The 27,898-nt window shown below is 39.7% G+C and overlaps 2 protein-coding genes across 6 annotated transcripts in view; one reads left to right on the forward strand and one right to left on the reverse strand.

The window, feature by feature from the left end:
• CDK7 (cyclin dependent kinase 7) overlaps positions 1-18,722 on the forward strand; it is a 46,907-nt gene extending 28,185 nt beyond the window's left edge. Inside the window, exon 12 of one of the 2 annotated variants that reach the window (XM_021702190.2) lies at positions 18,649-18,722. In XM_021702190.2, the coding sequence (XP_021557865.1) occupies positions 18,649-18,656 (8 nt within the window). In that variant the 3' untranslated portion in view covers positions 18,657-18,722. Of the gene's footprint in view, positions 1-2,598; positions 3,606-18,648 lie in introns of those variants that run through there. The other variant, XM_021702181.2, reaches the window with a different exon arrangement.
• On the reverse strand, positions 110-27,878 carry CCDC125 (coiled-coil domain containing 125). Of its 4 annotated transcripts, none has more exons than XM_021702129.2 (12): positions 27,843-27,878; positions 20,842-21,194; positions 18,222-18,280; positions 16,899-16,985; positions 16,024-16,101; positions 15,231-15,316; positions 10,433-10,515; positions 8,875-9,002; positions 8,009-8,116; positions 6,692-6,866; positions 2,830-2,960; positions 110-1,611 (listed from the first exon to the last, which is right to left on the reverse strand). In XM_021702129.2, the coding sequence occupies exons 2-12, from the start codon at positions 21,149-21,151 to the stop codon at positions 1,303-1,305; spliced, it is 1,554 nt and encodes a 517-aa protein (XP_021557804.1). In that variant the 5' UTR covers positions 21,152-21,194; positions 27,843-27,878; the 3' UTR covers positions 110-1,302. The 4 variants fall into 4 exon arrangements, with proteins under 4 accessions (XP_021557804.1, XP_021557810.1, XP_021557798.1 ...); XM_021702135.2 differs by having other exon boundaries at positions 8,887-9,002; positions 18,222-18,283; XM_021702123.2 differs by having other exon boundaries at positions 18,222-18,283.
• Positions 27,879-27,898: the final 20 nt, after the last annotated feature.

Raw genomic sequence — 27,898 nt, forward strand, 5'->3', positions numbered from 1 at the left:
TGTGAACTGTTGATTTAGATTCTTTTTCAGTTAGAGTGTTCCAAATTTTATCAATTTATATGAACTTGCATTTTATATATATACACGTATTATACACACCACATTAAAAAAGAACCTTTTTTATTTGATTTTTTTTTTTTTTACACTTCCAGGTTTGTTATTGTTGAGCATTACCAAATCTTTCCTTTTCTTACCTTTTATTTCATATTAAATCATTACACATATTAAATCATTACATGTATTAAATCTGTGTGTGGTCTTTATCCTGTTCCATTGACCTACTGGTACCACATTGTTTTAAATAATGTAGCTTTATATTACTATCAGGACAATGCATTTTTAATATCTAGTAACAGTAGTTCCTCATCATTACTCCTTTTTGCAAAATTTATTTGCCAAGTTTTCATCTTTTATTAATATTTATTAATTCCAACTAAATGGTGTTGCTTTAACACAATAGTTTATACTTCGTTGTTACCTCATTTTACCCTGTTGTTACCTCATCTATTTAAGTAGTAGTTAACGTAGCCAAGCCATGTATGTATCTTTTTTACTAGAGATCATAACTAGATAAAAGTTTTATTAAAATTTCTGATAATGTAATACAGTTCCTTTGACATGTGATGTTATTAATATAGCAACAATCCCAGAAGTTATTAAAGATCTTTACTATGTAACATTTATAGAAAGAAAGAAAAAATTAAATGGCTTAAAATTCAGCATCAAAACCAAGAAGGTAAATCAGAATGGTGTGAGTGCTAGAATTATGTGTAGGTCTGGCTACAAAGTGTCACCACCCCAACAAAAAAAGAAGCTATAAAGGTAACTAACAATGTTTTGAATATACTTCTGCCAAAGTCCCACCATAATAACTTTTTAATTGAAGTTAAGGAAATTATTAAACTTTCTGTGGCAAATGAAAAATCCTGAAAAATACAATAAAACAAAATATATGTAATCTAAAAATTAACATTCAGTCACTCCTAGGCATTGTTACTTCTTAGAGCATTAATTTATATTGTTACTTAAGCCAGTCAAAGATCCCTTTAGTCAATCTAAGTAAGTAACTATTTTTCTCAAAAATCATTTTGTTGTTTTTAAGATGTTGGCAAATACTGAAAATATAATAAGGTATGGTAATGTAATTTATAAAATGTCAACATAATACTAATAAATTTCTTGTAGAAAATGTTTGAGTATTTAAGCTGCACAACTTCTAATGATGTAGCAACATTTGTTAAGTCCTTTTTTAAAGTCTCTTGATAGAAACAGCTCTTGGTTCTGATTTCAACTGGTTTATTTTCAAAATATGATATTTGATGGCAAAGAACAGGATCTTTTGAGAGTTCTTGTGCAGTTTTGATCTCTGTGAAGGTGCTGGATTGAACAAATGCAGCCCGCAGAATTTAAAATTTGAACACTTGAATATACAGGATCATGCAGTTCAGGGAATTCTGAAGATTTCCCCCAGAGGTTTTTTAATGGAAAATTGTCTTTCAGGGGACTTTTTTCTTTATTCTCATTTGAGGTGGTGTCTCTCTCTTCCAGTGCCCGAGCAAGCATGTAACTAACTTTTCTTTGATGAGCCAGAGCTTCTTCTTTATCATTCAACTGCATATACAAAAATTTAAAATTATACCAGTTATGGGTACCTGGGTGGCTCAGTCATTTAAGCATCTGAGTCTTGGTTTCAGCTTGGGTCATGAGATCAGGCCGAGCCCCACGTTCAGTGCTCATCACGCTCACTGGGGAGTCTGCTGGAGATTCTCTCGCCCTCTACCCCTCCCCCAACCTGTACGTGCTCTCTCTATAAAATAAATATATAAATCTTTTTTAAAAAAAGATTAAATAAAAATACGCCAGTTAGTCAATAAATGTTCTGTCTTCAGTCTGTCAAGTCAGTCAATGTAAATAATTGTTTACTGATTCCCAAATAATACGGTACACATTACTGAGGCTTTTTTTTTTAAAGGAAGAACAGAAAGCAGCATTCCTTCTGCTGAAATTTTTGTAGATCATCTGAAGAAAGGGGAAAAACATATACATGGGGTGTGTGTGTATATGTGTATATAATTTTTTTTTTTTTAAAGATTTTATTTATTTGAGACAGAGAGAATGAGAGACAGAGAGCATGAGAGAGAGGAGGGTCAGAGGGAGAAGCAGACTCCCTGCCAAGCAGGGAGCCCAATGCGGGACTCGATCCCGGGACTCCAGGATCATGACCTGAGCCGAAGGCAGTCGCTTAACCAACTGAGCCACCCAGGCGCCCTGTGTGTATATAATATTAACGTGTACTTACCTCTGCAAGAGAATGTTGAAGTTATTTATATGTGAAATTGTTTTTATATATTTATATGAGAATAACTTGAACACTTCTATAGATAAGTATGTTCATATAGCATGGGTCTTTTAGTTTAGTAATATATGAAATGGGGATAATAGGACTGATTTTCAGGGTTGTAGTGATGATTAAAGGATATAATGTGTGAGAAAGTTGCCTTGTACACCTTAAAAATTCCTGAGTGGCATGGATTGTATGCATACGTGCAGATGACAGAGGTGCCTGCAGTTAATTACAGGGGAGCCCCCTCTTTTCAGAAGTGAAGCTTTAAACTTGTACAGGAAGAACATGGATGGGAGAAGTGGGAAGAGCATGCAGGGAATTTAAGGAGATGAAGATCAAAACTGGAGGATGGTACCTCAGCTGGGAAAAGGGCATAAAAGGCAAGTATAGAGTGCTAAAGAATTAAATTAAAAAAAAAAGTTAATAGGAAGCAGAAAGATTAACTTAACCACAACCTCTAACAAAAGGAAAGCAAAGATACTAACCAACTCTGTTAGCATCTTAAAGACCTCCTGAGGGTTATTCTGGTCATCGGTCTTCTTAGAACTGTTTTCTGAAGGGAGCATCCCCAGCAGTTTCTGCCCTAAGGTCTTCTTACTTCCTTGTGATGGTAACCCTAAAATTGAACATGCAAATCCAACTGAGACATAAAAACACACTCACTAATGTAGTTCCAGGAATAGAGGTAAGTATGAACCAGGGATAATTCATTTGTAAATCAGCCAGGAGGTGGTTCTCTTCAGGAGACCTCTAGTGAGTCAGGCATCACAGCGTGTACTGGGAGAACACAGACTTTAGAGCCAGGATGGCAAACAGAGGTTGAGAGGGCCACAGTGTAAGACCCAGTGCAATGCCCTGCCTGCCGCTCTGTCTCATCGTACAGCTGCTCCTGGGGACAGCATGCAGCCCACATTATCAGCAGCTTTCCAGAGGAGGCAGCAGTCCAGTTTTGTATGTGAAATCTCCCAATGTTGAATGTCAGCCACTTACGCACCCCTGTTATTTGAGAACACTGTGCACACCCAACAAAACCTGGCTCTGAACCATGCAAATTCTGTTTTAGAGCAGAAAGACCTGGACTTGAATCCTTATTTAACCACTTACTAAATGACCTTGGACAAGGTCTCTGAGCTTTGTCTCCTCACCTCTAGAATAAGAATAATAGTACCTATGCCTCAGGATTGAGGTGCCATTAAATAATAGAGCAGGGGGGATGCTGGGAGAAGGGAGTGGGCAGTTAGTGTTTAATGGGTAAAGTTTCTGTTTGGGAAGATGAAAAAGTTGTAGAGATGAATGGTCGTGATGGTTACAAAACAATGTGAATATTTAAAAATGGTCAAAATGGTAAATTTTATGTATATATTTTATCACAATTAAAAAATAACATAGCACAGTTGTGAAAACTAGCCCAGGTATGGACATAATGTTTAAGAGGCCACATCCTGAAATGTGTACACTGATGATGTTCTTCATAGAAAGAATGCAGTTTTATAGCAGACGGTACAAAAATTGTGGATTTATACAAAGAAAACATCAAGAATGCCTTCGGAATGCTCTGTAAATGGTCTAATGGAAAACTGAGAACAGATAAGAGACATTTCCCTTTACACCCAATCCTGATAAACTGCAGTGACGAGCTCACTCATGACCTCTTCCTCCAGCAACTGTGGCAAAAGGAGAAAGGCCAGACAAGTGGATGAATGTCTATTTGGCAGTCTAAAAAAAAGAAATATGCTTATAACCTATCTTTCAGAACTCGTCTAAGCTGCGTATCAAGGACAAAAGTTGATGTCTTCTTAACGTCTTAACCACATATAAGAAAATGACCTGTGACAGTCATCCTGTACTTTTAGATTATTGAAATACATGAATAAAATCAGTCTCGTCACTGAAAAACTGACAAAGAGCTACTGACACTTGTATGGACTTGTAAAGGCCTTTCCGAGATGAATCAGTTATTTTACTGCTTCCAGTCTCTTCAGGGTCTTAATGGAAAACAGATCAGGAGCTATACCTATCAAATCATATTTTTTATGGAGAATTTCTTGAGGTTCCTTATTAGCTAGGAAAGGCAGGAGTTCTGGTATATGAAATGAATACATACGCAAGTGCTGAATGTATACAAATCTACCTCTTAGGAAAAACCCAGCCTTTTCTACCTACCACTACCCTTGTGGCCTACTTCCATGCACACCCTTGGGTCTACTATGCCAGGTGAAAGAACGTGGCTGCTTTCCTAGGATTAACCAGGCCTTTCCCTTTTCTTTCTCCCCTAACTTTTCTCCTTACCTTCTGTAAAAACAAGCAGTTAAGATCAGATTTCCAAAGGGATTTGCCTTTAGTTTATGTCACAGAACACCAAGGCTATCCTCAAAGACAGTATCTTTGAAAATTGAGCAGTCCCAACTCCTGTCAGGGGACTAATTTAGAAGAGGTGCCTGAAGATCACCTACACATTTGTTGTCCTTGATAGATACTCTAAAGATTTTCCATCGATTCCTAAAAGCCTAAGTATATGGACTGTGCTTATTTCCCTAGCAGAATCACCTACCTTGAGCTGGACATTAAGGTTATACCTTCAGCTTTTACCAAGGGATTATTATAAGTAACAGTCATATAAATACTGATTTTGTATTTATCATAAATGATAGTTAAGGACTTAGACATTATATTAGCCAGCTCAGTGATTTCTTTTATAAGTCTCATGTCCGAAAACTTTTTTAAAAGTTAATTTCAGGACAGTGTGGAATGCCTCTTTAAGAATGAATGTTGAGAAATACGTTTTCCTGTGTTTCCCTGACTTCTCCCAGATGAAAAGTCTCAATATGTAACTCTTATGATCTGCTTCTGTCTACTTTCATACTTCTTGTGTACTGCTTCTATTTTTATTATCCCTGTAAGCTTAGCACTTTTTACCATTTCAGCAAAGAGACAGGTAAAGTTTAGTTAATGAAGCTAAAATTTCACAACACGTAACATGTATGCTATTAGGAATATGTACTATTGAAAAAAATATTTAAAGCAAAATAGGTATCTATTATTAAAAGTTTAATTTTTAATATAAGATTCTTATTAACCCAAATTCATCTGAGAATGAGAGATACTGGAATTAGGATTATGGATTTTGACATACTAAAAAATATTCAGAAATACAGTCATCTCAGAATTTTAATATTAAAACATTTAAACTTATAAACTTCACTGTAATCTTTCTTGACTAAGAAAAGGTTTCAAATTAGAATTTTAAATCGAAGCACTAGAAGTTGCACTGAATAATACTAATAAATAAAAACTGATACTGACCATTTAGAGAAACTAACATTTCTAAAAAATAACAGGTACTTTGATTATATTGGATGATATACTTCAACTGTAATTTTATTCTTTGATGACATTTTTATATATTTTGTTTTCCACTAGTACAACAGTACTAAAAAAATGGCCATGGCCATGAACTTTGATAGGTTTGTGAACCAAAACCTAAACCTTAACTTGTTTCATTTTTATGAGTATTAATATTTCTTTTTTTTTTTTAAGATTTTATTTATTTATTTGAGAGAGAAAGTGCATGAGAGGGGGTAGGGTCAGAGGGGAGCCTCTCGTGGGACTCAATCCTGGGACTCCAGGATCATGACCCGAGCCGAAAGCAGTCACTTAACCAACTGAGCCACCCAGGGGCCCCATGAATATTAATATTTCCAACTTAAAATTTTTCCTCTACCCCTCAATATCTCTTTACATATTTCAACAAAGTTTAATTAGATACATTTAATGTTGGGTTTCACTATTTTCATTATTTTTTTTTTAATTTTTTTTTTTAAAGATTTTATTTATTCATTTGACAGAGATAGACACAGAGAGAGAGGGAACACAAGCAGGGGGAGTGGGAGAGGGAGAAGCAGGCCTCCCGCAGAGCGAGGAGCCCAATGCGGGGCTCGATCCCAGGACCCTGAGATCATGACCTGAGCCGAAGGCAGACGCTTAACAACTGAGCCACCCAGGTGCCCCTCACTATTTTCATTATTACTTCCTAGGCAATTTCCCTTTACTCATCTGGCATTTTTACAAAGTTTTCCCACGAAACGTAGTCTTGTTTAAATGAGACAGATGAATAGTAAAAAAGAGATTCTGTTATTTTAAGGTTTTGGTGATCCTATTACCTCATCTGCATATGTAACATCCAGTGACCCCATTTTTAACCATAGTTACTAAATTCTGTAATAAATCACAACTATCTTTGATATTTCAGTTATACTCTCCATTACATTAACTATGCTTAATCAACTTGATTATTACCAAAAACAACTAAAATTACACCTGATTATTGCCATTATAACTCATATTTACCATCCTCCTTAAGGTGCTTCCAATTTATCCATTTTGTTGCTTTTGTATACATTTTATCCATTTGTGTCAATCTCAGTGCCTGGTCATTTTTCCTCATTAATTGTTGCTCAAATGCGATTCTGAATGCATCTGCCATTATGTAAGCTTCTTCTTTACTCTTCTGCAAAAGTCCCAACTAGTTTTGAAAGAAAGTTTGAGAGGTGTCAGAGGCAAAACATAACAATTCTTGCCTGAATACTGAATCAGATTAGCAAATGTAGTCTCCCTGCCTAAGCATGGTTCTAGTGTCTCATCTAGTCCATCTGCTTAAACTAATTAGTACTTGCTAATTACCCTCTATAGTAGCTGCCCACTCAGAGCTAAATTACCAGACATTTCCCTCGTGGTGCCTGACCATTCCTTGTTAATCCATTTCTTGGACCTCACCACATTACCCAAGCAGGCCCTGTGGTGTCCTGCCCAGAGAGTAAGAAAGGAGGACACCAAAGGCTGCATTTCAGTTCCGCCTTGGGCCATTCCAGGCAATATCACTGAAAATAATTACGAGTATCACTTTTTACATGTCCACCATGGCTGACCCTGACTCTGATCTGTGTAATCTTAGGCTTTTCTTAATGAATTGCCAATGTTTATGTTATTTTTCCTATATCTGAAGACTTAAAATTCCATTCTTCAGTAAAGGTAAAATATTTTTAAAATTATGGTCCATGTTCCGTATCTGTTATTAAAACTAATGATAATGGCAAACACTGTTTGATTAAATGCCAGGCATCTGCATGGCGCTGTGCTAAACATTAACTGTCTGCTTCCTCTGTATCATCGCAACAGCCCAATAACTAGTTATTACTCTCTAATGTGTATCCAAACCCACACAGCTAGAAAATACTAGAGCTAAGACTTAAACTTAGATCTGGCTGGTACAAAGGTTCTTTCCACTGTACCTTGCTGCTTTTCTAATAAGCTTCGTGTTTATCTCCCCATTTATCAGAGTTGTGGATCCTAGTGATTTTAAGCATGAGTGTGCAATATAGTAATTTTGAGGGCCATTTATAGAGAAAAGAAAAATTTAGGCAATGTTAAGTACAAGCTGAGGCAAACAACTTTATGTTGCCACCATATTGTGCCAGGTACTATTTGTATTTTGGAACCATGTAAATAAAAATAAAATTAAATTTATAAGTTAATTCTATCACATAAAACTACGAATAAGTTCCAGAGCCAGTGACTACTAAAATGAGCTAATTATTGCAGATATTTTCCTTTATTCTATTACTAGAGAAACAAAACCAAAGCTTCAGTGTTTTGATAATACAGTACCTCCTGTTTGAGCTTAAGAAGCATTCTGCGAGCAGACGCTGCCATTTTGGCACAATCACAGGGCCTCCCTCTAGGGCCATGGCAAAGGCAGGCTCCGAGGACAGCAAGCTTCAAATCCAAAAGCATTATTCCCGTTACTAAGTGCCGTACTGCCTAGCTGCACACAAACATAAGGGCGCACACACTCATACACGTTTCTATTCAAGCATCATTCAAAGAACCTGGAAAGAAAGAAGAAAAAACTAAAAGAAAGCTGGGAGGAGGATTTCAAGATCCAAGTGGAAATTACAAATGAGGAAACAATGTTACTACTTGGAACAAAACCTTAAAGGAATTCTACCTTGCTTTTCCTTCTCCAAAACCTTTAAGTGGGCACCAGTTTTGTATAGTTCTGTATCCCTGGCAGCAACTTGACCTAATGAAGTAAATATTAACACCCACTGTTACTTCTTGTGACTGAGCTTGGTCCTGCTGCCCAGTATTTACTCCTTCCAGTTCCCACCAGGGAGAGGTGCGTGCTCAGAAATGATGAATGATTTCTAATACGTCAGGAGAATCATCATCCTTCCACTTCTAAAAAATACCTATCATCATGTAATGTGAGACACAGCTAACACAGCTTCTGATAAAACTATAAAAATAAGAAATAAAAGGGGCAGGAGGTGGACCGCACATCTTCTAGTGTCCAAGAATATAGTGCATGGACGGGCATGGTGCCAGTAAGGCTGAAGAACTGCCCTGGGGAAACCGATGGGCCTCTCCTTACCCTCACTCTCAAACTGCTAAGTATAATGCTATTCTAGAACATGGAGCAGGTGATGGGGAAAAGGAAAGTAGAAAATTTCCCTCTTGTTCAATTTTCTTACCTGCTTACCTACCTCAAGACCTGAAACCTCTGTAAAACCACTTTTATCATGGCACACGTTTTCCGGAGCCACCATCTGCTGTTTGACATCAAGCATGGCGAGGGCCTCTAAATACTGTTGATTTAAAACTAGGAAGGGCCAAAGAACAGAGTGTTAGTTATGAAATTTAACTCCAGCCTCACCCAATTGAGTTACACCAACATCATACACTCATTTCTTACAAGCAATGCATATACACAGACATTACCTACTACATCTGGCCCTATCCTGAAAAAAGGTATCAAGTGAGATAATACATATATAACACTAGATTAAATAGGACTGTTTTTAACGTTGAAGTATTTTAATTTTGCAAACAAAGTCTGGTCTTCATTTGCTCAAAGAAAATTTGCAGGATTTTTAAAGAACATACAAATGCAAATTATTTGCACTTGCTGGATAGTAAGACAACCAGATGATGAGATCTCCTACCTTAACGTCAAATGTACCAGCTATACAAACTTTATCGGACTTCTGTTAAGAGCTTTCACAAGAGGCTCTCAACCAAACATTTAGAACAAGAAGGGTCCTGCGATCTACTGAGCAGAAAATAGTAACTTTCCCTCTCTTGTTGCAGGGTGAGGTGGTAGAGGGGGAGGGGATGTGGCTATGGGCAACTTCTGTCCTGAACTAACCTAACACAGGAGAGATCTCCCATCTGCTTGAATCACTGGTGTTGAGAAGCACCACTTTCTGTGTGCAATTCTCACCCAGGGACTCTGCCACAGTACACTTACTGAACTACAGAAAGTGCCCCTCTCAGGTCCATGACCTGATTTAGAACTTTGTCCCCTTCAAGCCACTACTTTAAAACAGTTTCTGCTAAGAAGGAAGAACCAACATCTCTTAAAATTTTATAAAAAGTTGATGCCATCTTAATATTCTTAAAACACCTTACTATTCTTTTACTAACTTTTGTCATAAGATGGCTCACTACATAAAGGGTATATATGTATACACATATATGTAAAAAATTTCAAGTTTTTAATGAGTCATCTTGAAAAATTAAGAATATTAATCTTAGCAATAAAGTCACAGAAGATATTTTTGAGAGAAAGTAATGTTGAATTACAGTTACATACTTTTCCTACTAGTATTCCAATAAAACATATACCTACTAAGGTTCCTCAACATCAGGTGCTCTACAATCTTGTTTTACAATGAGTATAAAAACTAAAGGATAAAGGGAGAATGGGGAGAAATACTTAATGGATATAGGATTTTATTTTGGAGTGATGAAAATCTTTTGGAACGAGATGGTTGCAGACATTGTGGGTGTTATGAATTATTTACTTTTGAATGGTTGGTTAATTTTGTTAATTGAATTTCACCTAAAAATGTTTTTAAATTGCAAAAACCCTAAAAGATGGATATCTTCTATTATCCTTAAAGCATATTACTTTGAAATAATAGCACTTTGTCTATCAATATGTATGTTCTTAACGTAGGATACTCTATTTAAAAATGATCTTGTAACAGTATTTTTTAAAGAATCATCAAAATACCACTCTTCACTTACGTGCATTTTCCGACTTGAGCATTTTAATTTCTTCTGTTTTTACATTTAAAGTTTCTTGGAGGACTGCATTTTCACAGTTTAGCCTGGAAAAAAGTACCCTCCAAATAACTAAAACATTAACACTTCATGGTTGAATGAGAATATTTTTATCCCATAATTAGAACACAAAAACCCAAATAAAATTTTTCCTACTTCAAAACAGTCTAGAACATATGTTTCACAAAACAAAAACAATTTAAAAGAGTGTGGTAATGGGGCGCCTGGGTGGCTCAGATGGTTAAGCGTCTGCCTTTGGCTCAGGTCATGATCCCGGGGTCCTTGGTTCGAGCCCCACATCGGGCTCCCTGTTCGGTGGAAAGCCTGCTTCTCCCTCTCCCACTCCCCCTGCTTGTGTTCCTGCTCTTGCTGTCTCTCCCTCTGTCAAATAAATAAATAAAAATCTTAAAAAAAAAAAGTGTGGTAAGATTTTGAACATACTTTTAATTCGTCTGTGTATTTAGCTGAGAAAGAATCAGAAGTATCTCAAATTAAAAAATAATAAAATAATAAAAAGGGGGGGCCTGGCTGGTTCAGTGGGTAGAGCATGTGACTCTTGATCTCAGGGTCATGAGTACAAGCCCCATATTGGGTGTGGAGCCTACTTAAAATAAAAATTAATAGGGGTGCCTGGGCAGCTCAGTGGGTTAAGCATCTGTCCGACCCTTGATTTCAGCTCAGGTCATGAGCCTCAGTGTTGTTAGATCAAACCCCATGTCCGGCTCCACGCTGGGCATGGAGCCTGCTTAAGATTCTCTTTCTCCCTCTCCCTTTAATTAATTAAAATTTAAAAAAAAGAGAGAATCGGGCACCTGGGTGGCTCAGTCAGTTAAGCATCTTGACTTCAGGACATGATCTCAGGGTCCTGGGACCAAGACCCAAGTCGGGCTCTGCACTTAGTGGGGAGTCTGCTTTTCCCTCTATCCCTCCCCCTCTCCCTGCTTGTGTACACACACACTCTCTCAAACAAGTAAAATCTTAAAAAAAAAAAAAAATGGGGCGCCTGGGTGGCTCAGTTGAGCCATCTGCCTTCGGCTCAGGTCATGATCTCTCAGTTCTGGGATCAAGCCCTGCATTGGGCTCCCTGCTCAGTGGGGAGCCTGCTTCTCCCTCTCCTCTTGCCCCTGCTCATCATGCTCTCTCTCATATAAGATTTTAAAAAATAAAAATAATAAAAGAGAATCAGAAGTATCTCTGAGGCATCCTTTTGAATATTCATTTTCTTTACTAAAGTTTTAATCATCTTAACCACCACCTATAAACTTAGGCCACCTCCAAGAACTTGCATAAAAAGATACATAGTTACTGCAAAATACTGGAAACAATCTAAGTGCCTATCAAGAATGGTTGAGTACGCTATGGCACATCCACACAATGGATTGGTTTCCAGGATATATTGTTAAACAGAAAAAACAGTTTAAAAGACTATCTACAGTCAACTGTTCTTTGGTGTAAGAAAGAAGGAGAAATAAGAGAACAGACATATATGCCCATTTGTGCAAAAGGAAACACAGGAAGGATAAATCAGAAAATAGACTGGTTATCTACAGATGGTGAGGAAAAGGAAGGATGACAGGAGGTTGGGAATGGGGGGAAAATGACATTTCTGAGTATACCTCTCAGCATAGTTCTGACTTTTGGAAGCATGGGAATGTTTTACAAAGTAAAAAATAAAGATGAATAACTAAATCAACAAGGATGGTGAAAAAAACCTAAGATCGAATATAGATAGAAACAAATGAACTTAAATGAATAGTATAACCATACTGAAGAGAAAAAAGTAAACAAGTTTTATTTTTTTTAAAGAATTATTTATTTGAAAGAGCGCAAGTAAGCACAGGGGATGGGGCGGGGCAGAGGGAGAGGAACAGAAACTCAAGCAGACTCCTCGCTGAGCATGGAGCCCAGCACAGGGCTTAATCTCACGACCCTGAGATCATGACCTGAGCCGAAATCAGGAGTCAGACACTCAACCAACTTAGCCATCCAGGTGCCCCAAGAAACTAAACAAGTTTTGAACACGGTGTATTGACTGGATCCCCTCAGGCTAGAAAAAAAAAATATAAACAAATACTGAACTCTAGGTTTGATTCTGCAATGGTGCATATTAGCAATTCTAAAGCTACTTTCTGCATATTGTATGACAGAACGAATAAGTAAACATTGGGTAAAAAGAGCCACGTTTCTCACTGTGGAAGTTACAAATGTGGAAAGGAGGAAGGCTAAAATTAACGCTGTGGTGGTGGTCTGCAATTGGAGATAGGGGTCTGAACTCAGGGTTTTGAACAGAGAGAGAGAGGTTTAGGTCTGTGTCAGTGTGGGTGTGTATTTCCAGCTCTGTCCTCTGAGACCTTTTAGCAATGACTTCCAGTAGCAATGAGCACACTTAGCACTAAGACCTGGATTTCTTTTTTTTTAAGATTTTATTTTTATTTATTTATTTGACAGAGAGAGACACAGCGAGAGAGGGAGCACGAGCAGGGGTAGCGGGAGAGGGAGAAGCAGGCTTCCCACCGAGCAGGGACCCAGATGCGGGGCTCGATCCCAGGATCCTGGGATCATGACCTGAGCCGAAGGCAGACGCTTAACGACTGAGCGACCCAGGCATCCCAAGATCCTGATTTCTAAACACCATTCCCCACTAAAAGGAACCAGGGATCCCTGAAGAAATGCTTAATATTTTATGCATAACGGCCTAGAATATCTTATACCAGAAAGCAAAGTGCTCAAACAATAATAGGGAGGTGTCAGAAAGCCACAGGAGCCAGCCTGAAGGGGCTCCCACTGACCAAAGTTTGAAATTTTTTTTAAGATTTATATATATTTTTTTAGAGAGAGAGCAAAAGCACACGCACACCCAGGGGAGGAGGGAAGGGCAGAAGGAGAGGGAGAGAAAGAATCTGAAGCAGACTCCCCACTGAGTGCAGAGCCTAATGCAGGACTCAGTCTCACAACCCTGAGATTATGACTTGAGCTGAAACTTTAAAAAGAGTCAGATGTTTAACCCACTGCACCACCAGGCGCACCCAAAATTGGACAATTTTAAGCAACAAAAGAAATTACGATAGTAATGGCTTTTAACCAGTTGAATAATGCAAGAATTCATGAATCCATTTTGGTATAAACAAATGGAGAAAAAAAGCTCTTTACTACAGTAAAATGCCAGCAAATAAATGCAGAAGTAACAGAATTAGCAAATTACCATTTGGCAACCATCACAGTAATGATTGCTTCAGGCAGAATAATCTGTGGATGTAAAAACTAGTGGGTGAAAATCTGATAAACTACATAATCTCAAAGCATCTCCCCCACAAGATGCTTATTAATCACAAGGGGAAAAAATAGTGCCTTTATAGTGGAGAGTGAGGGCACACAACCCACCTTAACCCAAGTAGTCAAGATTCACAGGCTAGGAATGGGACAAATCAACTTCACAGGCCTCCGGATGTAATCCGCTAAGAACACAACACTGCTTCAGTGGTAATATGCCCAAATGCATAGCCCGAATTAAGTTCAGACGCACCAGACGTCTCCAATGTGGGACATTACATAACCGGCCTGTCCTCAAAAAATGTCAGGAACAAACACTGAATAACTGTTTCAGATGTTTTTTTCCCCTGCCCCTCACTTCGCCTCCCTCCCTCCTAAGTGTTTCCGATTAAAGGGTTCTAAGGTTTAGAAGGGACAAGCAAACGCAAGGCATGATTCTGGACTGGCTCCCAGAACACAAGAATTTTTTTCTTCTCTTTTGCTAAAGGGGTGTTATTACTAGAATAATTAGCAAAACTAAATAAAAGAGTATCAGATTAATGTCTTAATTTTGATAATATTACTGTGGTTATGAAAGTCCCTTTTTATAAACACAGAGTGAAACATTTAGAGTAATGAGGCCTTATATATAAGCAACTTACTCTTAAATGGCTCAGATATCTATATGCATTTAACTACAAAGAAAGAAACAGAATGATAAAGCAAGTGTGGTAAAGAGTTCTACTTTGGAGAATCTTGGAGAAAGATATACAGGAATGCTTTGTATTATTCTTGCAACTTTTCTGTACGTGTTGTTATATTAAAAGTTAGTAATAAATTAAAAATTAGGTACTAAAACCATCTATAACCCCAGATATCAAATCAATTTCTCAATTGACTTTATAATATGTATATGTTAGAATTTAAAGTTACTAAATAAATTCACTAGTAAAAATTGCCCAAAAGATTTTGTTTGAAAAACAAATGCCAGTGCTAAAATAACTTGGAAAACATGGCGCTTACACTGCTTTTTATTTATTATTATTTTTTAAAAGATTTTATTTATTTATTTATTTGACAGAGACAGAGCGAGAGAGGGAACACAAGCAGGGGGAGTGGGAGAGGGAGAAGCAGGCTCCCCACTGAGCAGGGAGCCCAATGTGGGGCTCGATCCCAGGACCCGGGGATCATGTCCTGATCCGAAGGCAGATGTTAACTGACTGAGCCACCCAGGCGCCCACACTGCTTTTTAAAATACAGTTTATAGGGGCGCCTGGGTGGCTCAGTTGGTTAAGCAACTGCCTTCGGCTCAGGTCATGATCCTGGAGTCCCAGGATCAAATCCCACATCGGGCTCCCTGCTCGGCAGGGAGTCTGCTTCTCCCTCTGACCCTCCCCCCTCTCATGTGCTCTCTCTCTCTCTCTCATTCTCTCTCTCAAATAAAGAAATAAATAATCTTTAATTAAAAAAAAAAGATTTCCAAAGAAAAACTACAGAATAAGAATATACAAACCTGTCATATTTTTGGGTCCATGATTCCTCTATATTTTTAAATCTATTCTGATCAAACTCTATTTCCCACTGCAAGGCATTTATTTCCTGTAGAAAGAAAATAGCAGTTTTCATGGAAAATTACTACAGATCACTTCAGGACATTGTGAGTAGCTGAAATAAATCATCAATCACTTAAAGGGATAGGTTAAAGAGAAACTAACTATTGTTCAAAAAGAGTCTGTGACATTTGTAAGCACATGTAACATGCCTTTTTAGCACTCAAGAAAAGCTTTGCCAAAGCTTGCTTATTATAAGAAACAGCTTCAAATTTTGCTGCTCGGAACCTGGATTTCTCATTGCCCCACCCCCAACCCATACAGACCACAAGCAAAACACATGCCCGGGAGTTTGAGCCCAGGACACTGCCATCAAGAGAGGCTACAACAGGCACAGGAACAAGACCTTCCAAGGTGATTCCTAACTACCGTTTAGTGACGATGAGATGGTCAGAAAGAGGCAGGCTCTGCCAGGCAAGAGGAGAAAGAAAAAAGGAAAAAGAAGAAAAATAGTGTCAACTTGGCAAGCCTCCTACTACCTTAAAATGAGGCAATAAAAGAAATCTTAATTCTTTGCCCGTGTAATAGTATGTTCTGTATTGTAAGCTCCAAAAGGGAAGGGACTGTATAAAACAGAAGCCCAACTAAAAGAGGGTATGTGCAAATGACATATCCATCTAGTACGGTGATTTTTAAAGGAAATTTTATTTGAGAGCTTGGTGGACTGAACAAGTCTACACTAAAAGTGGCAAATACCTTCTCCAAGGATCTCTTTTGTTCCATAGTTTTTTGCAGCATCATTTGGGTGTGACTTGTGGCTTTGCCAAAAATTGCCTAAGAAGAATAAGAAGCCCATCAGTATAAATTAAATTTCTCATTACTCCTATATGCACAGTAAGGTTCACATTTTTATTTTAAGACGATAGAAAACCAGAGAATTTCCAGAGACCACCTTTTATAGAGAATTTGATAGTTCACACGTCAAAAGATCTTGGTTTGACTCTCCTGATGAGTATGAGAATGAATGAATGAACTTTCCACACAAGACTGGCACATGAACAAATAAAGCAGTGTTATTCATCAGAGCCCAAAAGAGGAAACAGTGTAAGTGCCCATCAAATGGTGAATGGATAAATAAAATACGGCATAGCCATACAATAGAATATTAGGCAATAAAAAGGAAAAAAGTACTGACACATGCCACACCATGCATGAGCCTCAAAAACATGTTAATTAAAGGAATCCAGACACATATCATTCCATTTACATGAAATAGAAAAGACAAATCCAAAAGACAGTAAGGAGATTAGTGGTTGTCTGGGGTTGGGGATGTGAATGGGGAATGATTGCTAATGGGTTAGAGCTTCCTTTTGGGGAATATTGAAAATATTCTAAAATTAGATTATGGTGGTGGTTATGCAACTCTGAGGTTAGCAAAAATAAATTGTACATTGAAAACAAGTGAAATCCATGGCATATAAATTTTACCTCAATAAAACTGTTTTAAAAATCTGCACCTCAAAAAAAACACAACCCTATATTAAGCACTGACGCTTTTGTTTTAAAAGATAAAACCATACTACCTATGATTGGAATGTGTAAGTGACCAAAATTTAAAAATAACTTCTTACCATGCTTTGAAGAATTTTTAGTGCTTCCTCTTTACCTTCTAGTTGTCTTTGAGATGCCTCAAGTTCAGTTTTTAAAATTTCTACCTCCTGAGAGGAGAAGTAAAATTAGTCTACATATCTGTAAGATATGCAACCCCCAAAATGATCAATTTGGATATTTTACATGTAAGCTCAACACTCTGACACTCAGCAAGCACTCTGAACCTAAGTGCTCTGAACCTAAGAGCTCTGACCTTACAAAAGAGGCTGGGAATTCCTCCAGGCTTCCTAAGTGGCCCAGGCAGGCTTTAGACTGAAACTCTCACCATCAGGTACCCATTGTAACTAAAAGCCCAGACCTGCTTTTACCCTTCCAGACCACACAGCTAATAATCTGAAAATAATCTTTACAGCACCGACAATAAGCACGTGCTCACCCACAGAGCTAGTGGCTATCATCAGTTGAATTATGTCCTTCCCACCAAGGAAAGTTTTGTCCAAATCCTAACTCCTGGTACTAAGAATGTGACCTTATTTGGAGACAGGGTCTTTGCAGATATAACCAGATTAAGATGAGGTCATACTGGATTAGGGTAGGCCTCATGCAATGACTTATGTCCTAAGACAAGGGAAGTTTGGGTACAGACACAAAGGGGAGAAGGCCATGTGACAAGAGAGGCAGAGACTGCAGTGATGTGGCTATAAGCCAAGGAATGCCAAGAATGTCAGGGGCAACCACCAGAAGCTAGGACGAGGCAAAGAAGGATTCTCCTCGACCTTCCAGAGGGAACATGGCCAACTGACATCTTGATTCCAGATTTCTAGCCTCCAGAACTGAGAGAGAATAAATCTCTGTAGTTTCAAACCACCTGTTGGTGGTGCTTTGCTACAGCAGCCCTAGAAAACAAAACGGTAGCTCGGTAGCTTTCACCAGAAGAGTTACAAATTCCATTCGGTCTTCCTGTTCCCGGAAAGATAGGGACCTGCACACATACACCTACTCCCAGCAGCAGGCTGGACTCAGAGCACCTGGGAAGCCTGCTGTCCTCTGACTTCAAAGAGGTTAAATTAAGTCAGTTTATTTCAAGCCATACACACAGGGAAGACAGATGGAGGGAAGTTTGTAACTCTCTTGTGAAAGGTTCCAGGCGAAAGGCGAGCTGGAGGGCCTGTTTACGTAAATAGCTTTCTTGAGAGACGAGGAAGATAAGAGATAGAGGAGGACAGTTGAAAGTTATGAGCTTTACACTGTGGCTCACTGAGCATATCTGGAAAGCCAGCATTATTTAAAATATCAGTGGGCTTTGTTCACAGGAGAATTTTTATATTAGCTGGAGTACTTACCTCTAGAGTATCCTGAAGACGTCGCTTTAATTCTACATTTGACAATTCTGAATTAGAATCTACTGAAAAAAACAAAACAAAACAAATACTTTTTTTTAACCAGTTGAATACAGGACATCTGTTTACAAAATATCAAATACAATTTTTTGTCAAGAGGAAAGAATTGTAATAAGCCACATAATGATAAAAATAGGTAGCTTAAAACATTGCACAAATGAAAAGATACATACTTTTGAATAAAAATACTCCTTAAAAAGGGACTCTCTAATTAAACTTGTTAATGAATTGGTTAATTATTACATACAAAACAGTATTTAAAAACATGAATGTTGGTCAGTGAAATAAACTTTGGTGGTTTGGCTTAAGTTTGATCAATATAGTGATACGAAATATCTAAGAAATAACCTGAATTTAATTTCTTTCCAAGGAGAATGACTAGAAGTCTCCTGTAACTTCAATTATTCTCTCCTTACTGTGATCAATTGAGACATTAAACTGAGCTTCCCAGGAGCTTCCTTTTCATTGTGGTCTCACTGGCAATAGAAAAACATGAAAGTGGTGAATTACAAGCAAGAAGACTAAGAAGAAGTAAAAGGAAGAAAAGATTTTTTAGAAAGAGTATTTTGAGGGACATTAAAAACTTCTCAAAACAATATCTTCTTTGCTGTTCTGAACTTTCAGTATGACAGTATCCGAGGCAAAAACTAAATCTTGTTTTTATTCTGATGGCACAAGGCTCCAAGGAGAGACAAGTGATGCCAACCTGTTGGGTTGGCAATGACAAGTTCTGTTGTAGTAATACTTGTGCTAGGCAGAATAATGGTCCTAAAGATGACCACATCTTAATCCCCAGAACCTGTGAATACATGGCAAAAGGGACTTTGTCTGTTTGATTAAGTTAAGGAGTAGGAGATTATCCTGGATTATCCAGGTGACCCCACTGTACTCACAAAGGGTCCTTATGAATGAAAGAGGGAGGCAGGAAAGTCAGTGTCAGGGTGAAACAGCATGAGAAAGACTTGACCAGCCATTGCTGGCTTTGAAGATGGAGGAAGGTGGCCACGAGCCAAGGAATGTAGGTGGGCTCTAGAAGCTGAAAAAGGCTCAGGAATGGATACTATTCTCAGGAATAGAGTCTCCAGAAGGAACGCGGCCCTGCCGACATCTGGATTTTAGCCCAGTAAAATCTGTTTTGGATTTCTGACCTGCAGAACTGTAAGATAATAAATTTGTGTTATCTTAAGGCATTAAATTTGTGGTAATTTGGAAATTACCTATTAGCGACAAAAAACCAATACAATATCCTTAGGTAGGATCAAGCTAACTTAAGATAAAAGTCCATAACCCAACAAGACAGGAGCTCATACTTTTACTGTTACATTTTGTTTATATCCCAGTGGTTTCCTCATGTTCTTATAAAGGCATTTTAGCAATATGTGCGGTTTTCAACATCTTGCTTGCAAAACAGAACCCAACCTCTATGCATGATAGGAACTGAAAGAAAAATATATAAATAATCCTGTCCTAATTTCAAGAAGGATTTTGAAAGATGGGGGATAAGATCCGCATCTGCAGCATGTTTTCTGTAAATCTAAAAACCATGTTTCTTAAATTATTCTCATGTTGTTCTAATTTGTGTTTGTTCCACTTGCGTGAGGGAAGTTTTACCACATGGATTATAGAAGATTCAGCCAGACAAGAGCTGTGCCACCAGGTAGGCATGGAGTCACCCCTGGGTTCCCAACCATTTTGGAGTTGTAACATTCTATCACAACGTGATTCTGAATTTTATTCTTTTTTTAATATATGGCATAATTTATTTTTTTTTCTGATAAATTAAGATGAATTTTTTGAGGGACACCTGGCTGCCTCAGTCGGTGGAACGTGCAACTCTTGATCTCTGGGTTGCACTACCCACACTGAGTGTAGAAATTACTTTTAAAAAAGATTAATTTTTAGGGGGAGGATTTCATGACATTTGTAAAATAACTGGAAGCATACATGTTTTGCCTGGAACACACCTTCCCCAGATAAGTACCAGGCCTGGACATCATTTCATTCTGGTGCTCAAAAGCCACCTCCTTAGATAGGTACCCCGACCCTTGCCTGAAAGAGCATGCGCCAACCCCTCCAAATATTCAGTGTTCCTGCACTTACTACTGCCTGATGTTACATAGCTGTTGACTGGTAGATTAATTTTTTCACTCCTCTACTAGAATGTGAACTGCATGACATGGAGACTATTTTGTTCACTAATGTTCCCAGAGCCTAGAACAGCCCCTGGCACCTAAGAGGTACCCAATAAATACTTGAATTTAAAAAAAAAAAAAAAAATGGATGACGCATACCACTAAATCACACACACACAAAAGCAAGGTAGGTAATCACCAATATCACTAACATATGTGTATTAATGCAGAATAACTGCTACACTCCTCCATTCATACAATAGTTGGAAATAGAAACATGGGTTACTTTTATACTATCACCAATCCCACCAGGTGAGTAAAGATGAATTTTCACACACTACAGTGACCTATTGTCTGGTGTTGGAAGGGTGAAAGCATTGATGAAATTCACAGGAGAGGAGGAGAAAGGAGAGGGCACTAAGCATTCTTACCACTGCTACTCTGTCGTGCGTAGTGGGAAGTTCTGGGCTCTGCAGGGTATGTATCTTGCAAGCTCTTATGCCTGGAATACTGAAAAATGGCACCACTTCTTTCTTCCCCCTTTCCTGGAAGTGGGGGCGGGCTGAAGTTCTTGCCATCAGATCTTTTTCTTGATGTCGATAGGTGTGAAACTTGCACTTCGTAAATACCGCCGGGCCTTCTTCCGAGGCCATACCCTAAGTCGCCTTCTGCCATGTCATCGTCCTCTGTTTCCCAGGTCCACACCTCTGCCTCACTCGGCGGCCTCACAACCCTGCTCATCAGCCAGATGCCGTATTTAACATAAGGAAAACCAGGTTGTTATCTGTGATTAAGAGAAATAGTTTAAAAACCATCAGTATAATAAAGTTGGGTTTTGGTGGGGAGAAAAGTTTCCTTCTCTATTATACAGGCATGGCTATCCCAGCGAGGCATTGGCACACAAACAGCCCTTACAATCCAGTCCAAGTTATTTAACATTTAAGGGCCTTTTAGGTAGGAGAAGATCCAACCTCTCATTTCAAAGATTGCAGTGAATTGTAAGGAAGCAGGAAAACCTTTTAACTGAATCTAACCATCTCCTGATCAGGAGAAAGCAGATCAGCTTTTGCCAAGGGAAGAGAAGAAAGGGTATGGCTTTCACAAGCGAAGAACTATATAGAATTCAAGAAGTCTCTGAAAACGGGGACTTGCAGTGACTATGGAGACCACCCCGCCTCTGTCCCTTCATGGCCCTTCATGCATTTCAGGGGCTCGGTGCTTAGAGCCTCTCCTTTAGCTCTACTTGGTTCATCTTCTGTTTCTGTGAAGACACAGTTCTCCTGGGATGCTCTTCCCCAGACAGTTGCTCACCTGGTTCTTCACCTCCTTTGGGTCTTTCCTTCAGTGGCACCTACGTGACTGACACCGGGTCTGAAATTGCCAACTCCTCCTTCTCCCACTTCTCTGCTTTATTTTGCCCCTTAGCACTTAGGACCTTCTAACATACCCCTCCCTATTTTACTCATTTTTCTAATCATGCCGCCGAAAGGGGGAAGGGAGTACAAAAGTAGGAGCCTAGGAAAGTAGGAGTTGGTTCTGACCGGCCTGTGATGCCTCTCAAAAGTAGGGCAACCTGAAACTTTTCCTCTACCGGAGTCCAGACCTGCTCCAGATGGCCCTAAGCGGAATAGAAAATTTTGTCTGTTTGGATCATCACTGCGTTCCCAATGCCTAAGACAGTATCTGGGACGTAACTGGTACTCAAGAAATACTTCTTAAATAAGTGAATGAAGGAAGGAATAAACAAACAAACTGAAATACTCGCCTGTCCGGCAGAAAAACAGTCACCTCAGCAAGGCTCCACCCTTCATACTGTGGAGCTAAGTGCCTGCCCTTCTTCCCAGAATAAAACACTCCAGATAAAATGCCATACAGTGCCCACCACTGAGCCCTCCCTGTGGGGAGACCACTGACCACTATAGGCACCTACCTGGTGGCTGGAGAGCACCTTAACTGCTCAGCCTTGTTCCTCCTGCACAGAGGACGGTTGAGAAGGACTTTGGCCACCAGGCATTTCAAAAGCGCTGTTTTGATGCAGTTGTTTAGAAACATCTCATCCTTTTCTCAAGACTCATTAAAAAAAAAAAAAAATACATCTGACATCTTTTCTAAATATCCTGCTGTTTACATAATTGCTTACCAGGACTTTAAAAAATAATTAAATCTAAGTGTTGCATTTTTTTAGTGAGATGTTTCTCTTATTCTTCCACTATTAAAACCACACACAGGGCACCTGGGTGGCTCAGTCGGTTAAGTGTCGGCCTTCAGCTCAGGTCATGATCCCAGGCTCCCGGGATTGAGTCCCACATCGGGCTCCCTGCTCAGCAGGGAGTCTGCTTCTTCCTCTCACTCTCCCTCTGTGTTCTCTCTCTCTCAAATAAATAAAATCTTGAAGAAAAAAAAAAAGAAAGAAAAAAAACCACACATAGATGCCAGATAAATCTGACCATGTTTGAAGGGGTTTCTGTTGTTTTATACTTTTTTTTTTTTTAAGATTTTATTTATTTGAGAGACAGAGAGTGAGTGCACAAGCAGGGGGAACGGCAGGCAGAGGGAGAAGCAGACTCCCTGCAGAAGAGGGAGCCGGACCCGGGACCGGGACCGGTGATCATGACCTGAGCCGAAGGCAGACGCCTAATGGACCCAGGCGCCCCAGTACCATATATTTTCAGTATTTGAAAGCAAAATCCCTTACAGATTTGAAAAGATAACATCATAAAAGAAGGTACACGGACAGAAAGACGCTCATCATTAGTTGTCAGGGAATTGTAGATTTAAACTCTAATGAGATTCTGTTACATACCACTGTCAATTCTGTGTTGCTGCGGATGGGGACATACACAGTTGGCGGAGGTATAAAATGGTACAACCCCTATGGAAAAGTTTGACGGTTTCTTTTAAACAGGTGATCCAGCAATTGCATTTTTGATATTTACCCAAGGGAAATGAAAACATATGCTCAGACAAAGGTGTGTGCATGAATGGTCATAGCATTACTCAAATTGGCCCCAAACTGGAAATAACCCAAATGTCCATCAACAGAAAAACAAACTGTGGTAAGTCCATACAACAGAATATCTCCAGCAATAAATAATGAATTTCTAATGTATGTGACAACGTGGATGTATCTTAGAGACATTATGCAAACAGAGGAAGACATGCTGTGTGAAATCCTGGCCAAATTAATATACATAACAGACACAGATCAGTGGTTGCCTAGGGTGAAAGGCTGCCTTCAGAGAGCATGAACAAACTTTTTGGGGGTGATAGAAAAGTCTTCTATCTTGACCAGAGTGATGGTTTGTCAAAACTCATCATCCTTACAATGGTGCATTTTATTGTATGTAAATTATACCCTAAGAATGTGAAAAAATGTTTAAACAAAAAAGAATAAGGGATCTTTAACTGGATTAGGGAACAAGATGAGAAATGTGTTCATCAGTTGTAACCCTCCTAGATAAGCAAATTATTAAACTAGATGCTTTAAATCAGCTCCAGTTCTTTTTCAGTGATGTAATAATAGTACTTGTTGCTTATTTCTATGTGCTAGGCACTATTTAAGTGTTTTACTTATTCTATTTAATCTTTACTTTGCAAGACACTCCTGTTATTGTTTAAGTCTAGATAATTAAACTTAAGCACAGAGAGGTTAAGTAACATAGCTAACAAGAGATAGAACCAGATTCTGAATCCTGATCCCTCATGTCAGAGACACTGTGACACTCTTAGCCACTGCTTTCTGGGAATGTGAATGAAATTAACATCAGAATAAACCACATTTCTATTATTTATGACATCAAACAGAACTGAAAGTAAAAGTCATTTTTCCCCCCCAAATTTTTATAAAATCATCTTGGCTCCTTTCTGAAATAAATAAGTTTATCTATTTTTACTTGTCAAGATAGACAGGAAATTACTCCCTAAGAAGCTGTGTTTTACCTCTATCACAAATTCCTGCTTATAAATGCAATCTCACACCTCTGTTAAGGACGGTGTGATCAGGACTGGGCAGCCAGCAGTGGAGAAAATGGAATTGGTCAACACAAAGGAAAAAAGTAGCATGAGGAAAGAGTAAGCAACCGCAGGATTAGCTAAGAATATTTTTTAATGTGCCACATAAAATCAAGTATCATCGTTCTTTCTCCTGTTCACAGCTGAACATAATGAGCTTTCCCATGATCCAGTACTCTACCATTTTTAAAAATATAACTTGAGAACGGCCAGCTGTGTACTCTCTCATGTTTTATATACTAATATTCATATGTAATGAAGTCAAACTAAACGACTTTTAGAACACATGCCTTCTAAAAAAGGGAAAATGTTCTAAGTTACTAATGTTCCAGTAGCCAGTTGAAAACCAGGCAGGCAGCAGGATATGTGAGAGAGAAGGCCCTGACTCAGGAGGTCTGAGTTCAAATTTCACTCCACCACTTGCTGCTCTATCATCTTGGGCAAGTCCTTTAACTTCTCGGAGCGTGTTTTCCAATCTCCAAAATGGGCTTAAGCATTACTACTTTATAGGGTTGTTTTGGGTACCATAGATGTATTTGAAATCAATGTTTATTGATTTAGAATTTGAGTATCAGTTTTTTTGTTAAATGGGAGGATTGGATAAGATGGTTTTTTGTTTCTTTAGGGCTCTAAAATTCTGGTTCTGTATCAGCATTTCCCAGTGTGCCCTGTGGAACACTAGTTCAATGGACTGTTGTTGCTAGGAATAAAAGGGTTCTTCCAGGTTTATTTTTCTTTGCTAGTACAAGCTATACATGACTTTCCCAAAATTACACAGGTAGTGGCCATATCTAGAAGCCATATCTCTGGCTCCTGGCCCAGTGTTCTGGTCACTTGGGAGAGGCCATAGGATGAACAGATGGCAATGAGCAATCTTCCTACATCTGCACTAAAACAACTCTCTGAAAAGTGGCCACTGACTTCCTAATTGCTAAATCCGAGATCTAGGCTTGCTCCGCAGCCTCTCCCACCTGTGCAGAATCTGTGACACTACCGATTTGCTACGAGCAGGCCCCCAGTGACCTTAGCCCTTCAGCCCCACGGGAATGACTGACTGCCTCCTGCCGGCCTGCTCAGGCTCCTTTTCCTCTTTCCATCCCTGCTGTGTACATTTGGCTTCAACTGTTAAACACAATTACAACACATTTCCAGCTGGATGTCCTGCCAGCAATTCAAACACAGCTGTTCAAAAAAGAAATCAATGCCCTCCCGCCCCACCCAAGATCTCATCCTGAGTCCTCTGTTTCTGCATATGTATCATTCATGCTCCAGAACACCCAGATCCAAAACTTTGGAAGTTCTCTTTTCCTTGATCCCTTCAGTTACCAAGTCCTCTAGGCCCACAAAATCTCCCCAAACCATATCTTTCTTTGGATATTAACTTTGCAGCCCTGGCTGAATTTATTACCTCTCCTGGGCTAAACCAATAGTTCCCTAGTTGTTCTACTCCAAGTCATCCTATACACTGTTGCTCCAAGCACAGATCTAGTGATAACCCTCTCTTACCCTAAGACGTTCCATGGCTCCCGTGGCATATATAATTAAAGTGTCACCCTGTTATCTACGAGACTCCAGGTTTTACTTCCCATTTCAGCTGTCACTGCTCCCTGGACAGGCTCTGTGCTTCCATTAAGAAGGACTGCACCTGCACCCGGGCCTTCTCTATGCAGTCACCTTCAAGCCGCTGCCGGCGCTCTTCTCCACCCCAGGAATGCTCTCTCCTCTAAGTCCCCATCAGCTCATGACAGCCTCTCCCTCCAGCAGCCCTCCTGACACTCCTGAGCCAGATGTGATTTCTCCTACCTCTGAGCTTCCTAGCTCTGTATTGTACCTTTTTATTTTTTTAAGATTTATTGAGAGTTGGGGCGCCTGGGTGGCTCAGTCGTTAAGCGTCTGCCTTCGGCTCAGGTCATGATCCCTGGGTCCTGGGATCGAGCCCCGCATTGGGATCCCTGCTCCGCGGGAAGCCTGCTTCTCCCTCTCCCACCCCCCTGCTTGTGTTCCCTCTCTCGCTGTGTCTCTCTGTCAAATAAATAAATAAAATCTTAAATTAAAAAAAAAAAGATTTATTGAGAGACAGAGAGCAAGTGGGAGGAGGGGCAGAGGGAGAGAATCTTCAAGCAGACTCCCGCTGAGTGTGGAGCCCAACACAGGGCTCGATCTCATGATCTATGAGATCATGACCTGAACAGAAACCAAGAGTAAGATGCTTAGCTGACTGAGCCATGCATGCCTCCCATTTAAAAAAAAAAATTTTTTTTTTTTAAGATTTTATTTATTTTGACAGAGAGAGACACAGCGAGAGAGGGAACACAAGCAGGGGGAGTGGGAGAGGGAAAAGCAGGCTGCCCGCTCTGAGCAGGGAGGGCGACGTGGGACTTGATCCCAGGACCCCAGGATCATGACCTGAGCTGAAGGCAGACGCTTAATGACTGAGCCACCCAGGCGCACCCATGCTTTTAAGTTTTTATTTAAGTAATCTCTACACCCAACGTGGGGCTCGAACTCACGACCCCAAGATGCAATGTCACATGCTCTTCTGACTGAGCCAGCCAGGCATCTCTGTACCTTTTTAATAGTCCTTCCTGACATTTTTATCGCACATGCCCCTTCTGCAAGGAGTATCCATAAAAATGTGATAGACGGAACTGAAAGAAAAAGACTCCTGCCCAGAAAACTTGGAGTAGAAGCATCCACACCCACTAGCCTGACAACTCTTGCCCTAGCAAACAGGTTGGTCAAACAGATACCTAATTCCTGGCAGGTTCCACAAAGAGGAACTAATGTGGGCCCTCCCTGGTGAACAATGGCTTGTTACACCACTCTCTGGCATTTTATTTTTCAACTTTCTGTGAAAATAATTTTAGATTTACATTACGTTGCAAAGACAGTGCAGAGAGTTCCTGTATATCCTTTGCTGAGACTCCTCTGTTAATATTAGGGTACATTTATCATAATTAATAAGTTAATATTGATACATGCTATTAACCAAACCACAAACTTTATTAGGATTTCACCAGTTTTTCTACTGATGTCCTTTTTCTGTTGCAGGACACTACATTGCATTTAACGCGCTGTAATTTTAAGGCTCAACACTAATAGGAAAAATAAAGGAGGAGGGGGGCGGAAAGCAGAAACAGAATCTTTCAAATCTATTCCTTATTTTTTCAACGTGAGAAAAGGCCATTAAACTAGCAGTTAGGGCAAAAGTAGCCGGTGTGCCAGCTTGTCCACAATCTGCCGAGTTTCCACGAATCCGCGCAGCCCGGGCCCGTGGTCCTCCCCGCCCCCCGGCCGTCCCCACCTGCCGGGCCTGGCCCCGCACCTCCGCAGCGTCGATCGCGGGGACGGTATCCCAGACTCCCACCCGGCGCGTAGAACCCCCGCCGCCCCCGCACCCCACCCCACCAAGCACGCTCACCTGGCGCCGAGCTTCTACGCCGCGCGCGCCGCCGCCCTCCAGCCACGTGACCGCGC

This window comes from Neomonachus schauinslandi, chromosome 7 (genome assembly GCF_002201575.2).
Source record: "Neomonachus schauinslandi chromosome 7, ASM220157v2, whole genome shotgun sequence".
In the NCBI taxonomy this organism is placed as follows: domain Eukaryota; kingdom Metazoa; phylum Chordata; class Mammalia; order Carnivora; family Phocidae; genus Neomonachus; species Neomonachus schauinslandi.

Excerpts from the sequence above, each read along its gene's own strand:
- CCDC125 (XM_021702123.2), bottom strand. The coding sequence starts at position 21,151 with ATGAGCAGGGTTGTGAGGCCGCCGAGTGAGGCAGAGGTGTGGACCTGG. Across the intron at positions 18,284-20,841 it reads CGCACGACAGAGTAGCAGTG|TAGATTCTAATTCAGAATTG; the intron begins GTAAGAATGCTT and ends TGTTTTTTTCAG. Across the intron at positions 2,961-6,691 it reads GAAGCACCTTAAGGAGGATG|GGTTACCATCACAAGGAAGT; the intron begins GTAAATATGAGT and ends GTTCAATTTTAG.